This window comes from Salminus brasiliensis, chromosome 4 (genome assembly GCF_030463535.1).
Source record: "Salminus brasiliensis chromosome 4, fSalBra1.hap2, whole genome shotgun sequence".
NCBI lineage: Eukaryota > Metazoa > Chordata > Actinopteri > Characiformes > Bryconidae > Salminus > Salminus brasiliensis.
Window position 1 is genome coordinate 7,874,832 of NC_132881.1, and position 17,194 is coordinate 7,892,025.

General features: G+C 39.4%; 2 protein-coding genes across 6 annotated transcripts in view; one reads left to right on the forward strand and one right to left on the reverse strand.

Annotated features, from left to right (window-relative positions):
• Positions 1–6,877, forward strand: part of lrrfip2 (leucine rich repeat (in FLII) interacting protein 2) — a 43,381-nt gene extending 36,504 nt beyond the window's left edge. The window contains exons 14-20 of one of the 5 annotated variants that reach the window (XM_072677432.1): positions 1,349–1,450; positions 1,935–2,067; positions 3,657–3,706; positions 3,803–3,923; positions 4,503–4,582; positions 4,814–4,918; positions 5,843–6,877. In XM_072677432.1, the coding sequence (XP_072533533.1) occupies positions 1,349–1,450; positions 1,935–2,067; positions 3,657–3,706; positions 3,803–3,923; positions 4,503–4,582; positions 4,814–4,918; positions 5,843–5,953 (702 nt within the window). In that variant the 3' untranslated portion in view covers positions 5,954–6,877. The remainder of the gene's footprint in view (positions 1–1,348; positions 1,451–1,934; positions 2,068–3,656; positions 3,707–3,802; positions 3,924–4,502; positions 4,583–4,813; positions 4,919–5,842) is intronic. The other 4 variants (XM_072677428.1, XM_072677429.1, XM_072677430.1 and 1 more) reach the window with 4 other exon arrangements.
• A 731-nt stretch (positions 6,878–7,608) lies between these two features.
• Positions 7,609–17,194, reverse strand: part of mlh1 (mutL homolog 1, colon cancer, nonpolyposis type 2 (E. coli)) — a 13,183-nt gene continuing 3,597 nt past the window's right edge. Inside the window, exons 6-19 of the mRNA XM_072677433.1 lie at positions 17,045–17,136; positions 16,866–16,908; positions 16,685–16,773; positions 15,381–15,493; positions 15,199–15,292; positions 14,739–14,892; positions 13,301–13,617; positions 11,184–11,308; positions 10,707–10,815; positions 10,557–10,620; positions 10,004–10,168; positions 9,164–9,256; positions 8,951–9,061; positions 7,609–7,920 (exon numbers count right to left, since the gene is read on the reverse strand). Of these exons, the coding sequence (XP_072533534.1) occupies positions 7,768–7,920; positions 8,951–9,061; positions 9,164–9,256; positions 10,004–10,168; positions 10,557–10,620; positions 10,707–10,815; positions 11,184–11,308; positions 13,301–13,617; positions 14,739–14,892; positions 15,199–15,292; positions 15,381–15,493; positions 16,685–16,773; positions 16,866–16,908; positions 17,045–17,136 (1,722 nt within the window). The 3' untranslated portion in view covers positions 7,609–7,767. The remainder of the gene's footprint in view (positions 7,921–8,950; positions 9,062–9,163; positions 9,257–10,003; positions 10,169–10,556; positions 10,621–10,706; positions 10,816–11,183; positions 11,309–13,300; positions 13,618–14,738; positions 14,893–15,198; positions 15,293–15,380; positions 15,494–16,684; positions 16,774–16,865; positions 16,909–17,044; positions 17,137–17,194) is intronic.

Here is a 17,194-nt window from a genome sequence, read left to right on the forward strand (position 1 = left end):
ATTGAAAGTTAAGTTTTTTCCCCTTTTGGGTTTTTTGCTTGACAGTGATAATATACAACATTTTTCATTGCCATATCATTTTTTAAATTTATTTGTAATTTTTTTTTCTTGTTTTTAATTTAAAATGTTCATGGCATTTAGCTGATACTCTTATCCAGAGTATTCAGTTCCATTACTGCTACACTGTGCTATTAACATCGCTCCTTATAACTTCAGTGTGAATGTGCAGGCCACATTGCTGTAGGTTAAAGGGGCTGTTCCATGTAAATGTGCCCATGGTGAACTATGATGAATTCCAGATGAGCTGATTTTGCCTCTTAGTCTCCATGCATGCACTGTATGGAACGAAGAGTGAATGGGAAACAGTGTGTGATCAATGGTAACACAGTTCCTCACACTGTTCATGGCTGTGAGTAGTGGCTGTATGTGCTATAGGAGGATATGAAGTTTATTTATTCTATGTGTTTCTTTGAGCATAAATTGGTTGAAAAAGTTCTAACAATGGGCTTGTATCCACTGCCCAGAGCTCATGAGCAGTTACAGAAAGCATTAGTTAGACACCTGCTTCTAAATACAAGTGTGTATCTCTCCATTGGTAGAAACACTTAAGTGTACGGCCTTGTAAAATGTGTTGTGTTCGATCAGTGAGGGCTTTTATTTAGTGTTATTATTTGTTAAGGTCAGATCACTTTTTAGGGGTGGTTCTTATAGAGATGGAGTTGACTCACTCCAAAGGGTTCATGAACTTTTTCTCACAACTGTATATTGCTAGCAGTCTGATGAAAAGCGTCTTTAAGACACCAGGTAACCAGATGCTTCCAACTGAGTGTGGTGATGTGCATGCAGAATGCATTTTGCTGCAGTCTGTCAGAATGTAGTTTGTGTGTGAGAGAAAAATATAAATCAGTTATCAATTGACACATCTTGGCACCCTACCACCACTACCCTAGCTGGTGGCAGGGTGTCATTTATTTATCTATGCATTTTATTGTATAAGTAGATTTTCCAATAGATCAGTTAAGGCACACACGAGCAGAAACAACACATTCACTCTAAATACTCTTGTATTTCTCTCTGCTTTCCTCTTCCTCTCTCTGACCAGTCAGTTGGTGTTGATGCACTGTCTGTATGAGCGCTCGCTCTCTTGCCTGAATAGGCATGTATTGCCATCCTGTTTCTTGCTGTCTATCTGTGCTTGCGACTGTTTGCGTGTGTTCGAGAATGTGAATCTACTTTCATTCTGTGCATGCTGACCATTACATGTTGCCTTTGCGTCTTTGTGGCCTTCCCTTCTCCACTTGTTCTCCTCATGCCTCTTCTCTCTTTTCCTGCCCTGCTGTTTGGCCAGGCCTTAGAGAGGCAGAAAGAGTACTTTGATTGCATTAGGAATGAGAGGGACGAGCTCAGAGATGAGCTGGCTGACCTCAAGGGGAAATCCAAAGCAGTAGAGGTATGTCAGTGATGGAGCCTGATAAATCCAGAAAAGGACACACAAAAACCCCCCAAAACAGTATCGTCTTAGGAAGAATGTGTCTTATTGTGACTTCTTGTACGTTGTTAACATTTCCCCCATGACTCATAGATTATTTGTAAGAATGTAAGGTGCCAAAAAGGCTTGTGGTGTGGAGCTCTGCCAAAGATGATCTGTGTTTGGTTTTCTAATAAATTTCTTAATGAATCATTTTCTACAGCAGTGGTTTTCAAGCTGGACATCAGGACCCCCAGACGGTCCACATTTGGCCATCTGGGAGGTTCTTGGTGACCAGTTAGAGAAAACCTTGCTTTAAAGCACTTTTTCCTTCTAGCACCATATTCCCAAGTCCTGTTTATTAAAATGTGTTTAATCAAAAAAATAACGGCACTGTAAATTAGTTTCCAGATTATTTGCGGATGATTCATTCTCCCTCTAAACCTCATCGTCCTGCTTCCTGCAGAAACATGGACTGGTCATCATTCCTGACGGTACCCCCAATGGTGATGTTAACCATGAGCCCCCAACCTCAGGGATCACCGTTGTCACACAGGAAGCTGCACAAGTCCTGGAGTCAGCTGGAGATGGACCTCTGGGTAAGTCTGAGACAGTAAAGATGCATTCTTGGATAGAGGAATAGTTTATTAGCTATCAGCCAAGGCATGTTTGATGTCTGCTCAATTTGTTTACAGAATTTTCAGAAAAATGCCATAGATGGACATTTTAGTATTTAGGGCCCTATTTTAGCGATCAGCCATACACCGTGCAGCTTGACTTAGGACAAGTGTCTTTGTTATCGTAGGGACAGGAAAAGCACGCCTTGCATGACAAAAGGCATGTCCTAAGGTCTGACTTTGACGAATTGCTTATTCAACAGTACAAAGTGGGGGTGTAACACGCCTGTGTTGACCATTCACAACGTCTGCCTGTGGACGTCTGTCTAGGTTGTTTTCAGTCAGTGGTGCACCTGTGTTTTCCGTTGCCAAGATAGCGACACGCCAACAAATTTACCTGAACACACCTTATTTTAAGACCACCACGCCCATCTGCATAGACATATTCACACTGTTGCTATTTAAGTGGCGCAGGCGGAAGGCATGAAAATAGACTGTCGGCAGGGTGTAAGATAGCAATGAGCATCCCAACATGCCTTGCACAGGGTTTAAGATAGGGCCATTAAGCTCAAACTGGTTTAAAGGCATTGATTGTTAGCAGTATTAGGCTAGTAACTACCATTCTGAAATAAAGAAATCAAGGACAGATTATATATATATATATATATATATATATATATATATATATATATATATATATATATATATATATATATATATATATAATTTATTTATTTTTTATTTTATTTTATTTTTTTGCTACACTGTGCTCATAAAACCCATTAATAGGTTACATTTCAAACACAAATTTAAAAATATACAAGGTAAGTTTAGTCTGGCTTCAGGATTGCCAAATTTGAGACATATCTGAGATTATCTGGCAGCTGGTTGCAGCTAAAGGCTACGTCACAGTGCTTGATTCTAATTTTAGGCATTGCTAGCTGACCCTAGTCAGAGGCCTGTTAGTTTTGTGTTATTTGAGTAGATCAGTCAGAGATGAGTTTTGCCACTATAGAAATCACTACTCGTATATTTGCTCAGCTCTCTCTGCTCAGCATTTGAGCTGCTGCACTTTTAATAAATGTGCAAATCTTTGACTTGACTATAACCAGACATTATTTACAGAAGAGTAGAGGCTTTGTGAGCTGTTGGAGGATATCTGTTGGGCTCATGTAAACCTTTTTATTTATTTATTATTATTAAAATGTTTGTAGACCTGCTCACCCAACATTACGCCTTCTTGTACCTTTGATTTTAGAGGAACTCTTCTGAAAACACCTTATGTTAGATATTGTAACTTTGCTGTGAGGATTGGATGGCAATCAGCCATCAGCTTTAGTGAGGCCAGATGGATGGTTTTGTGCTTTTCTATGGCAATTAAATAAGCTGTGCATACAGGGATTAAGCCATTTAGTCAAGAAGTATTTGATTTATTGTTTCTCTCAATAGAGAACCTCCATTCAGAATGCTGTGTAATCCCTGACCCACAGTGTAGTTGGTATAATATGGTCATTATATTGAATATTAATTCATATTTTGTATTTTTTATCATTATCTTTTTAATTATACAGATGTTCGGCTACGAAAGCTTGCTGAGGAAAAAGATGAACTCTTAGCCCAGGTATGACTATGGTATTTTTTGTCAGTCAGTTGTGTATGTGTACTGTCGTGTACATTGAATAAAACTCGTGTGTTTTGTTTTTTAAACATCTTGCAGATCAGGAAACTCAAAATGCAGCTGGATGAAGAGCGACAGAAACATTCTAAGATGGAAAGTGTTTACACAGACGGAGAGCGGATGGAAAACGGCACTGACCTGCACTTAATTGAAATGCAGAGTAAGCACATTTATGCACAGCTTATAGATGTATACACTCACAAACGGTTTACATATGTTTAGCTTTTTAAACCACACTTGAATATTTGCAGTCTTATGTGATCAGCTATAGCTGCCAGTTTTGCTGAGATAGAAATATAAAATGACATGCACCATTAGTCATCAGGCAAAATGGGGGAGATTACGAGATATATATATATATAAGCCTTTACAGAGAGGACATTTGTTCTAGAGGTCACTGTAAATAAATATAAATTCCCTATGATTTAAAAGTTACTGAAATATTAATTGCGACTTCTATTGTCAGAGACAATTTTACTTTAAATATTCATACAGGATACAAATTTTTAAATTCTGATCATCCAGATCATCTATCACTTATGAAGATAAGTCTGTAGTAACCACATTTTTTCCACCACTGTATTTGCTTCTGTATAAGTACCTTCACACATACATTTTATTAAAAAAAATTATAATAAAATGTACTTGCACTGTTGATCTCTGTTAATGCTTCTTCTGCACAAGTATGTTACAGAATTTGTTTTTGGAGCCTCAAAACATTATTTTTTGTCTTTTGTAGGAGATGCCAACAGACAAATTAGTGAATACAAATTCAAGCTCTCAAAGGCAGAACAGGAAATGGGTACAATGGAACAGAATGTAAGTTGCTTCATAATGCATGGGAACTCTACAATGTCCTCTGAGAGAAAAACATTTGATGAAATTAATTTGAAGTATGTCTTTTTTTTTTTTTTTTTTCTTTTCTTAATATAGGGGTTTGGAGCGCTGCATTATTGATTTAAAGATTGAAAGCTTTCATTTGTTGGGTCCTTGGGTGAGGCACTGAACCAGCTGTTCTCCTAATATAATATATATATTTTTTGTTTGTAGGTCAGCAGACTTGAAGGCCAGGTGTCAAGATATAAAGCAGCAGCTGATAACTCTGAGAAAGTTGAGGATGAGCTGAAAGCTGAGAAAAGAAAACTTCAGAGGGAGGTAAGGATCCAACAGAACATGTACAATGTGCATACCTCCACATATATTTTACCTTTTACCTCTTTTAAAAACATACAGACAAATACATATGTAGTATTTAATTCCTGTAAGTCTGTCAGAACTAAGATGACCTTTGCAGTATCTTCCCAAAAGTAGGTCCTCATGGTTTTTGTCTACAGCAGCGAATTGAAACTAAGCTCTTTTATTCGTGAACAGTGAAGTTGGATTTGTTTCTACTGATGATGTTTCAATTTGATCTGAATTTGATTATTTCTGCTATTTAAAGCTGTAGTCACTGTGAGCTGCTAAGGGACCTTTGACAAATGCAGCTGCCAGTAGCGATCAGCGGGGTCCAAGCACTATGGCTCCAATACTTATAAGCTAACATAAGCCTTTCAGGTAAAGGTAAAAAGGTAATGGTAAAGGTGCACGTATTTGTCACTGTACACTGTGCAGCGAAATGTGTCCTCTGCATTTAACCCATCTGTGGTAGTGAACATACACACACCCAGAGCGGTGGGCAGCCAACTCCAGCGCCCGGGGAGCAGAGAGGGTAAAGGGGCTTGCTCAAGGGCCCAACAGTGGCAGCTTGCCGAGCCCGGGAATCGAACCCACAGCCCTGTTATAGCAATGCCCCCTACACCTGGAGGGTGAAGACTAGCACATGTAGCACATGTGCCTTTTGTTGACCTGCCACTGATGCAGCATCGCTAGGTAGCCAGCACACTTGGATGAAAACTCGACTGCTGATTGCCCACCTGACGAGTTTGAATATATTTATTGTAGTAATTTTGTCCAAGAAGAGACACAAACATGGCTTGTATTCCTCATTTTATTTGATCCCTTCAGCGTCTGCAATTCGAGTTACTTTAGTTACAACTTTTGAAATGTTAACCCCTGCATATGGTATCGTTCATTCTGCAGCTGCGTACAGCCCTGGACAAAATTGAGGAGATGGAGATGACCAACAACCATCTAGTGAAGCGCCTAGAGAAGATGAAAGCCAATCGCAATGCTCTTCTCTCTCAGCAGTGATGAGACTTTGCTGTGGCCACTACACAATCTTAAAAGCCCTTAAACTTTGTCAAGACTTTTTTTTTTTTCTTTTCTTTTTTTCTTTTTCTGCCATACACTGCAAATGCTGCTCCTGCTCCCTAACACCGTACATGTGTGGGAAACCAAAAAAAAGAAACAAAAAAAAAAAACAAAAAACACCTGGTACCAACAAGAAGTCCTTTTTTCATCAAAGATAAAACCAAAAACAATGGACTGGTTGACACTAATTCTGTCAGGAAGGGAGCCTCTAAATGATTGTGGTTAAGATTTTTTTTTTTGTTCTTCTCTGAATCTGAGGACCTTTTTTGCTGGTATTTTGTGTTTTGAAAGCTTTGTATATCATGTCATTCACCTGGGTTTTATTGCTTGGATTTGGGTGCTTGATTCCTCCTGATGTTTTTCCCCCCTCGTCCCCGATAAGTTGCATGAATGAGTATAAAAGTGTATTTTAAACTAATTTCACACAGCTCTTACACATTGATATATGTTCACAGCAATGTGCCTTTGTTCACAGGGAAACTAAGGGTTTGCATTATAAAGGAAAAAAAATCGGTACAGAAGAAAAAAAGGTATTTAATATAGGGATTTCAGTCATGATCTGACTATCTAAAACCAATTCTGCTATGGTTTCAATGCATTTTTGTTTGTTTTTCAAAATATTTAAATATTTCTTGAAAATAAATGTGTAAATTGGAGTGTGTGAATGGAATGGATGATTTTGTTTACCTGGTAATTTGAGAAGAACTAACCTATAGCTGCATCCTAGCGAGGAATGCAAGGATTCATCACACAAGGCAATAGTTCTTCCACATTCCTTCAATTTATTTTTTCTTTTTAATTAAACATTGCTTCTGTTAGTTGTGTGTGTTACCTTGGATTTTTATAGGTAGTACAATGTGGCTGATCAGGTAAGAGCATTTAAAGGGCCCATATTGGGGGAAAACACATTTTTAATGTTTTATTTTGAGTTTTTTTTGTTGTTGTCTTGTTTTAAAATTTCCTTTTAAAAACTTCTGATGCTAATTTTGTGTTGAGAAGGCAGGAAATATCGGTGATGTGGGTGTTGCTGCACAGTAGAATAGTGCACCCTCCCCCTCCCCAGTCTCCTAAATTGTCCTGAAGTTATTTAGATTTTCCTTTCTACTGTCTGAGCTGTAGTTTTTATAATTGTTGACCTCAACGTGACCTCTCTCAGTTATGTTCTTAAGAAACTGCCATTTTTAGGAACATTCTGAACTGAGGCAACAGCTACCTGAAAGTGCTTTGCTAATTCTTATTGTTTTCTCCTGGTTTAATTTTAATGTACTCTGCAGGATTTTTAGATTCAGCTGTTATACATTTCCGTTACCTGACTGACCAACAATCAGCAAGCTCATGTTAAAGTCTAAAACCCCCGTAGATGTTATCTGAAAGCATGAAATGTCAAACTCTTGAATTTTGTACTTTTTTTTTTTTTTCCCCCCTCCCCCAACTACCCCCCCCCCCCCCCCCTCCCTTTTTGTAAAAGTCAAACACATTTCCTGGGTCCAAGTTATGTTTAGTGTCTAATAGGTTTACAAGGTTTCAAAATTCTTGATTTTAAAAAATATAAAAAAAATAAGCCATCAGTTCTAAACAGACACTACACATTAAAATTGCCATAAAAAAATATTTATTTGCTTTAAACATATTTAAAGTGAAAATTTGTCCGTATTCATGGAATTTGACATCAAAACAATGAGCAAACCTGCAGCACTGCACTGAAGTTGAGGAAGACTTGCCAATAGGACAATAGAATAATTTAGAGTGTGGACTCAACATCTCTCGAACACTTTGTAGAGGTCAGGCAAGTTCGCGATTTGGAGGATGCACCCATCCTCGCTGAAGTGTTTTGGAGGGCTCAGGAGAGAGCGGAATGCTTTGAAGAGAACGTGTTCAACCTTCCACTGCCAGTTTGGCTCGCCGCTCTACAAAAATAAATTAACCAGAAAAAAAACAAAACATTGCCATCACAATGCCAATCAATAAAAGAAAGGTAAAAAGAAAATGAATTAGAAAAGCAGATTCAAACCAGTAACCCCCCCCCCCCCCCAGTCATAGTGGCAGTGCCTTATCCCACTGGACCACTCAGGGCTAATCAAGTTTCTTTTTCTAGCATGTGAAAACATTTTGGGGAATCTCACTGCCAATCATCTCAATCAATAACAGTTAATTAGAAAGATAGAAAAGTAGAAAGGGTGTTCATAGACACATGAACGAGGTGGAGTTACCCCTCAATCCACACATTATTCCCCCCTCCCATCACATGCAATGCTCCTGACACTGAGAGGGTGACCCAAACCTCCTCCAACATGTGCACAGCCAGCACCCCCACTCCACCACTGCAGCATCAGCAAGCAACTGGAGGACGGGACGCGCTGACTACTCACCCTGGAGAGAGCCAGGCTAACTGTGCTCCCTCTGGGCCACGGCTACTGATGGCTAACTGAGCGGGAATTCCAACAGGCAATCCTTCATACGTCACACATCTTACAACACGTGAGCTTTTCTATGAGCTATGAAGGTGATCAGGAACACTAAATAACAGCTGTGATTCATCACAAATGTGTAAATATGCTTTATGTGTGATTAGGTGTTTACTACCTTTAAATGAAATAATAGACTTGATCAACAAAAAAAAAAATCTCTGAGGAACCTAAAAGCTGTTTGACTAAAGTGCAGTGACTTCTTCCAAGGCCTCTTTCACATACTTTAACAAATTACACACTCGCTTGTGCTGTATTGTCCCAGGATGTGACATTGAGTATGAGCAGCCAGCAGCTGAATCACTTACCTGAGTCAAACTAAAAAGATCTGAGCTCACCCTACCGGCATGCAGTTGTGTGTGTGCGCATGCGTTAGCTATCTTTAGATTTTTAGTTCACAGAGTACAGTAGTCACTACACTACAATAATCACTGTAGCACTGTAGTAAAGGTGAGCTGGGAGTGTAGCTTACCAGAGAGTCTGCTGCCTCTGCTTCTAGAGTGTAGAGTTTTCTTATGGAGTAGAAATGACTGCACTCTTTACAGAAGTCCCGGAAACACTCCTTCTCTGTGTCCCAGTTCACCTGGATTACCCACAGAAATAAAAATGCCATGTTTAGGTACTGTATAGTGTCCCATTTCATTCTTTAGTGTATTTGTTTCTAAACTGTAATGAGATGCAAAACCTCTGTGGCTAAGCGCAGGATGAACAATGGTAGTCCTTCCATAGCAGGCGTGTAGTTATCAAGCAGCAGTGGAAGAGTATTCAGGTTTCCTTCCTACAAAGGAGACAGAGAGGTACCATGAAGACACAGCACACCTCAAAGCAATCATAAACGTGCCTGGAATGGAAAACTTGACATAGTTGCACACTGCTATATTTGCATGGCATTCAATCAATATGTGACCGTTACCCTCCACCACTCGTCATTAAAAACTTCGCACAATCAAAAAGAGCAGGCCGATTCCAACACATGGCAAAATATTTTAAAACAGTGTTGACTCATTATACACTCAACATATTGGAGAAATCTTCAGTCAAAGCTGGCGATACAGTAAAGCTCAACAGCAACTTCTCTGTAGCAGCTAGCTCACTGCCTCCAGACTGCAAGGTATGGGAATACGGGTTGCTTGCTAAACCAGGCTTTGTGACTGCAGCTTTTTCTACTGCCAGCGTCCACAGAAATGGAGCTCAAACTCAGCACACGATGAGACCAATGCTAGGGTGAGCAAACGCTAGCTCAGCTAACATTAGCCTTTTACCAAACCGGTGTATTTTATTCTGAATCAGAATAACAGGGTGGTAAACAGGCTTGTTAGGATTTAGGATTTACAGATCACAAAAAACAATACAAAACAAAATCAACACATATTACACTTTTGCCAACTACAGAAAATGTATAGAGTATAGTAAATAATGCTGTAAATACATTGTAAATAAATAGTAAATACATCTACTTCCAACTTAACTTATTTTCATTATTACAGGAGAATGTTTCACCTTACCCTGATTGACTCTGACCCACCTCATCAACCTCCATGGAGAAATAATCCTCCAACATCTCAGATTTCTTTTTTAAGAAATCTACAATGTACTGAGCAAGTCCTTCCTTAGGCCCATCCTCCTCAGTCCAGCCACTCTCCTCAGAGTCTAGTGCCAGCATGGCCAAGTCATAAAGAGGAGCTGGGCTCTGCAATACCACAAATTGACTGTATTAGATATGGTAATGCACCCCGCAGACCATTAAACAAGACTGAGTTAATGTCACATTAGTCTAAATCCTCTTACAGGTACAGCAGTGTGTATTAATGTGTGTAAGGGCACATTTTATAGCAGAATGCCTGGGGGTGCAACAAACCCTGGTGTTCTATGCAGGGGACATTGGTATTATTCACTATGCTCGATTTGAGCGAGAATATAAGATTGTAAATATGTAACTATAAGAAATGAAAATGGCCAGACCTAGTGATTACATACCAGGAGGCTGTGTTAGTAGTAATTTCAATATCATATCACTAATGCAAAAAGATGGATATTCCCTTTAATTAACGGGGAATGAAAAAAAGAAGAATACTTACTGACAAGCGCAGAACACCAAAGTTACCAAAATCATATATCAAAATCTGGTAAAACAGCTCCTGGCTGGAAAAATAAACACATCATATGAAATCATACACTTCAGAAAAAGCAACACAGACAGATTTCTAAGGGTGAATTAAGTGGTTAACCTGAGTTTGGTTGTGTTCAGTAGGTACAGTTTGGTGTGGTGCTGAACTAGAGACCACTGGGGATTGACACATCCAACAAATGAATGATTCTGCAACATCTCCTGCAGACCTGATCAGATAAAACACAAAAACAGACGAAAAGACAAAAACACACTTACTTCTAGACGTCCTGCAAGACACAGCCAGCAGGAGCATCACTTTATAGACCAGAAGTTCAACCAACAGTAGCAAGATTAAACCCAGTGATTCCTTTACAAAGCAAGAACAAAGCGCCCCCTTGGGGAATGTTTGTAGCCTCCGAAGTCAGTGAGCTAGCAAGAGACAAGCCAGGTCCTGTCCCCGAGGTACTTCCCATTTAAAATTATTTATAGAAATACAGAAATAATTAAATTAATTGATTGAGCTACATCGACGATCCAACATGTGTAAATGCTGAATTGGTATATGATTAATTCAGGCACAACTGTATTATCTGACCTTTGTGAGTTTGTTCAGGGATCTCATTTCGTAGTTCCTTCACACTGGTTAGCTTGATGACGCGCCTCCTGGGCGTGCAGGCCGCTGTGAGGTCATCCTTGTCCTCATCAACATGAGGCCGTTTCCTAGAACAGCAAAACACAAACACACAGAGAACCATTTAAGGCTGCGTTAATTTCTCCCTGCTTCGCTTCCTTTGTTGATAACTGAGTCATATCTGATGCATGTATTACTTCTCCTGCTTGGCCAAAGCCAGACAGCTTTCCTAGATTATATTTAACAAGCTTCTTTAATGTTTGACTCCATCCGACACATTTTAGATGCACCCTCTTATTAAATTAATTCTTAAATTAAAAAAAAAAAGACCTGGAAATGGCACAGTATATTAAAGTGCTTTTCTTAAACTCTTTGGAAAACAACCCTAAACTGATACCATTACAACTGTAATACTCTTTAGTGTGAAATTAGTTGGTAGTAGCTCTGTATGAGGTCAGTACATGTAAAAACACAGAAGAGACCATAATTCAACATCCATCAGCTCCTGATTCAAAAGCATATGCTTTGATATTAGGCTGATAATAGTATCAAGGTTATTCCAAATGTAATTTAACTCAATGACACATATTACATTAAAAACCCCAATACAATACAATATTGAAAATACAATACAAAATGTAATATAATATAATAATGTTTTACTGCTTTCATTTAATGAAAGCTGTATTTCTAATACTAAGAGCACCAGATTTAGGAGGGGAGACGCAAGGTCAGGTTGAGTGTGAGCATACTTGTTTACCCGGTTTGGCTTTAATTGGCTGGACAGACGCACAACAGCAGCTATCTGTCCGGCCAACGGGCAGACAGGATCAGTTTCACCCCCCACTGCTCAGGGTAAAGATAGCTAATATGGAGAATCACTGTGTTTAAACAATATAGCCAATTTTTGTGCTGGTGGTCAATTTGATGGAAAATTTAGATTTTTGATTTAGTTTCCCCTATTGTTCTCCGAAATTTGTATTGGCCAATTAAACCACCCGTTCGTAGCTCCAGGTGCTAGGTCCCTAACTAAAAGACGCCTGTGCTGGCCAAAATCTCTCCAAATGCTATGAGGGGAGAGCGTGCCATCTACACACTTAAAGAGAACACAGCCAGTCGTGCTCTCTCTGACTTTGGCCGCTGAGGCAAAGCAGCATGGCTCAGAATTTGAACTCAGAGTTAGGTAATTAGACGGCTAAGCCACTCAGAGCCCCAAAATAAACAATATATCACAACTATGGCAATATCCAACATTTGTGGACTTAATGGCATTGATAAAATGTGAAATACAAATCTGTATGATATATTTTTGAACCTGCATTAATTTTAGAAACCCCCAAAAACATTTGTGCACGTGTTGTCTCACATTCTACCCCAGAAAAAGAAAAAATCAAAGCAAAGCATTGAAAGTCCAATATAGTCATGTATGACTGTATGATCAAAGCAGAAAGTTGGATCTGATTTGATTCTGGTTAGGTCCAAGTCTGTGCAGTTACAGAGGTTAAAGGGAAGGCATAAAGCTATATGCATAGCTAGTATTTTGCCCTTTCTGTTGCAGCATTAAAGTGTTGCTCCTTGTCAGCCATTACGATTGTTAGCCAATACTGCTAACAAACACCAAAAGCCAATAATCATCCAAATCCTTTCCATAAACACCTGCCCTTACACTCTTCTCTATCCACTCAACCCACCACGCAGGTCTTCATTAAGGTCACACAGATGACACACTGATCTAGAATCAGTGTTTATGACCATGACTATCATGGAAATATGGATCTGATATCAGTCCTGTAACTTCAGACTGCTTAGTGAATACCAGACCTGTTGCTGCTGCTACACTCTTCAGCTACACAGTAAGTTTTGGTTCATGACTCTAGTTCACAGACTGATCCCTAAACCACTTCAAGTCTGCACTTCAAGTGTTCTGAGCAGTTTGAGAAAGGTATGTGGGCGTGTATTACAGAAAAGATGTGTAAGATTACTGACCTAAGCCTCATGGCTCCAGCCAAAGAAGCAAAAAAACACGGCTGGTCACTTACAGATCATTCCTTTTCAAAACAGTACACCGCAACATGCCTCACCTGGGCGGAGTCTCTGATTGGAGATTTGGTCCACTATCGATCTGAAAGTCTTTTGAGGTACCTCCCTCCACATCATCCATAACCTCCAGCATTTCTGCATCATCCGGCTCAGTTGCAGCCTGGGCAGGAGCTGCGGGGCTGGCAGGGGTGGTGACTGAAGAAGGCTTACTCACTGGCTGGAGAAATGCATCAAGCTTTTGGGCCTTACTGTCTGTACGCACCATCTGATGGGCATAGACTCGTTCACCAGGGTCCGCTGAGGAGCTATTTGAAGCTTTTACATCACTAACAGAGGCCGAAAGCCCAGGAAGTAAAGTCTAGAGGGAAGACAAATGGTTACTTTAGTGATCATATACAGCCACATACAAATATACAAGTTAGAACACCCCATGTAAAATACCAGCTATTAGGGCATAGGATGTCCTAACGTTTTGCTCACAAGAAAATTGCATTTCTATTAATAATTAAAATAATCATTTTTTTTTTTAAAGACATTTCTACAGTTCTATTGGTTTAGTTATAATTACTCTCCCTTAATATTGTTTAAATGAAGATTAAATTACCAGATATCTCAAAGAATCTACTCTACAGAAATGTACACACAGATCCTGCTTGTATGGGTGGCCACCCCTTCTAAGCAATTCACTCAGCTACTTTAAGTTGCACCCATTGCAGACACAGATGTGCAAATGCACAGACATGCACATCTTGTCTAGCCCCTGTAAAGAAATACTGCCAATAGAATAAGACTCTCTGGAGCAGTTAAACACTAACCTATTGGCACCATGCCCAATGTCAGGCACACCAGCATTGAGGAACGGTGTCCTTTGGAATGATGGTGCACCAATACTTTTGGGATGGGTTGGGGAGTTGGGGACGAGGTGGGGTGGCAATCATCCAGCAACCTGACTTTACTAATTATTTTACAGCTGAATGCAATCGAAACTTTACAGCAATGCTCTAGAGTCTACACATCAGTCTAAAGCCATTAAATTTAGTTAAAGCATGTCTTCCAATACCAATGATTCTGTTAGGTCCTTTAATTAACTTTGAGATAATCACTCTTGATGCGGATCTGGCTATACAGAAGTATGTGCTGATCTTTCTTCACAATTACAAGCTCAAATGCAGAAGTTAATTTCCCCAAACTTGCAATAATTAGTTGGGATGCATCAGCATGGGAACTGCCGCCTTTAGCTGTATCAGCAAAAACACAAACCACTATGCCACTGCAGCTGCTAAGAATGGTTCAGCTTCCAAATAATATCTGGTCAGAAGTGGACCAGTAGAGGGAGACAAACTATCCAGCAACAGTCGGGCTACAGGCACTAGTTACAAAGTGCGCCTATATGGTGATTATAATTTTTCAACTTAAGGCCAATTAGTACAAAGTGAGTATAACTGCAAACACACGTCATTATATGCAGGTATCATATACCTGTGTGAAATATGTGCGCGACGAATTGGAGCCAAGAAGTTTACTCTCAATGTGTTTCTGAATGCTCTCGATGATGCAGTCTTCGTGGAGAAAGTGCACCTCATGCTTGGTAGGATGCACGTTCACATCAATGTTATGAGGAGCAATTTCTAGACTTTTAAGAAAGAAAACAATTAGAAAGTGTTAATGAACACAATCATACAATCAACACAACATTGCTGTAGAACTTATAAACGTATTGTTATTATTATTATTACTAATATTGGAATCCTAATCGGATATCTCCAGAACACTTAACATTGTGCTGTTAGAGCAGTACAATCCCTAATATGATCCATACCTCAATTTAATCCCCCCTCCCATTCCTCCACTAATTGCATAGCAGAAATTCAAAGCTTTCCTAAATCAACCCATGTTTTTTTTTGTTTTACTGCAGATAAAGAGAGGGAAAGTAAGATACCTGAGATAAAGAAAAGGATGTGTGTTTTTGGGAAGATATGCTGTGTAGACAGTTTCAATAGCTTTCTTTAAGGCACTGGATTCCACCAAACGATCTGAAAAACACCAAGTACATCCTTAAGAACTGGAACACTTATCTAAACAAGGGTAAAGCCTTGGTGGCCTCATCACAGCCATACTTACGGTTGATGAAGAGGATGAGGATACACTTCTTGACTGAGTAGTTTGCATTGGAAATGTATCCTTGCAGTTTAAAGGCGAGCTTCTGATCTTCACACCCCACTTCGATCATCTCTCTGTAAATAAAGTAAAAAAAAAATGGCATTAACTAAATTTTGGAAATATTAACTAGCTGAAATTAGTACTACGTCTCGGCTGATAATATTGGCCATTACTAATGGCCTTACTAATCAGCCTCAGAACCTCTGTAATGAGACAAAAACCCTTAAAACAGCATTATGGCAGCAGAATTAGCATTTCTTGCTCCTGGGCTCCCCCTGCAGTCGGAAAGTGGAACTTGCGCTTTGAGCCACCACTAAAAGACAAGTTAGTCACATTTCTGGAGAAGCTGAGAAAGAAGCATGTGGACTGCCGCAGTACAGCAATATTACAAATATGCTTTTGGTTATGCAGGTGTACGCTCGTAAGTTTCGCCCTGCCTGCTTTACCAATATTGTGTAGTACAGTTAACAGAGTGTCAAGCCTGGAGTAGCAATGCTATAGACGCTATTGCCTCTATTACAGTCAGTGGAGAATCACAATGGTTGTAAAGCTGTTATTTTAAAGTGTAGCTTTAAAAGGCATGATGCTTAAAAAAATCTTTCTAAATTAATGAAAAATAAGTTATTCAACAGAAAGCAAACATTTTGAGAATTGTCATAAACTACATTCCAAGAATGTGCATAAATCTCATGTATGATTTAAAGAGTTTATAGTTTTTGTTTAAGAAATGTAACAAATTGTGACAATTTGACAATTCACAGTTGACAACCAACTACTAAAGTCTCTTTCATTTCTGACCATACTAACTTACATCTGCCGACATTACTGACTGGACTGCCGACATTAGGATGTGCCGACACATGGTTGGTGTGGCGCAACAGATAACACCACCACCTGCCATTGAGTTACAACAACACCATGTGGGAGACCAGGGTTCGATTCCCGGTCTGGGTGACTATGCTGCGCTACACCAATAAGAGTCCCTGGGCAAGACTCCTAACACTACACTGACCCACCTCTGTAATACGAGTAACCTTGTAAGTCACTCTGGATAAGAGCGTCTGCTAAATGCCATAAATGTAAATGTACTGACTGGAACTGTTCAGCTTAAAATAAAACGTGCCGCAGAGCATTCATAGCAACTTTGCTACAAGCTGGTCTTAAAGCCAGCTCAAATCAATGCTGATCAAATTATATTAATAATAAATGACTAAAATACGTTCACAACCTGAAGAAGAGTTCTGCGATTATGTAGACAATAATACCTGCTCACAGCCACTCCAAATACCACTCGAACGTTGTCTAAAACTGAAGCATTGGGTAAAGTCTTCACATCGGCGACCATCTCTCCTTGCTGAACGAAAACAACAGAGAAAAAAAAACACTCAACACAGAGAACAAACTTCTTTACAATAAAAATAATCCCAAATGAAAAGATGCCGTTACCTTTTTCACAGTAAAGCTTTTCCCAGAGTTGTGAATAGCATATCTGAGGATTAAAAAGGATTAAAAAAGCTACAGTTAAACAAATGGCAGACCCACCAATGTGAAAATTTGGTGCTGATTCAATCAATCAACAGGTGAAAAAGGGAAATGTGAGTTAACGACAAAGGTAATAAACACACCTACTCATGACCTCCACAATCCTTGAGTATTCTTCACTGGGACTTTTTAGGGCTTTCCGTCGAGTTGGTACATTATAGAAAAGGTCTTCTACCTGTTAGCAGAACCATAGCATTATTTAGAACAAAACATCCCATAGTATGAGTTCATTA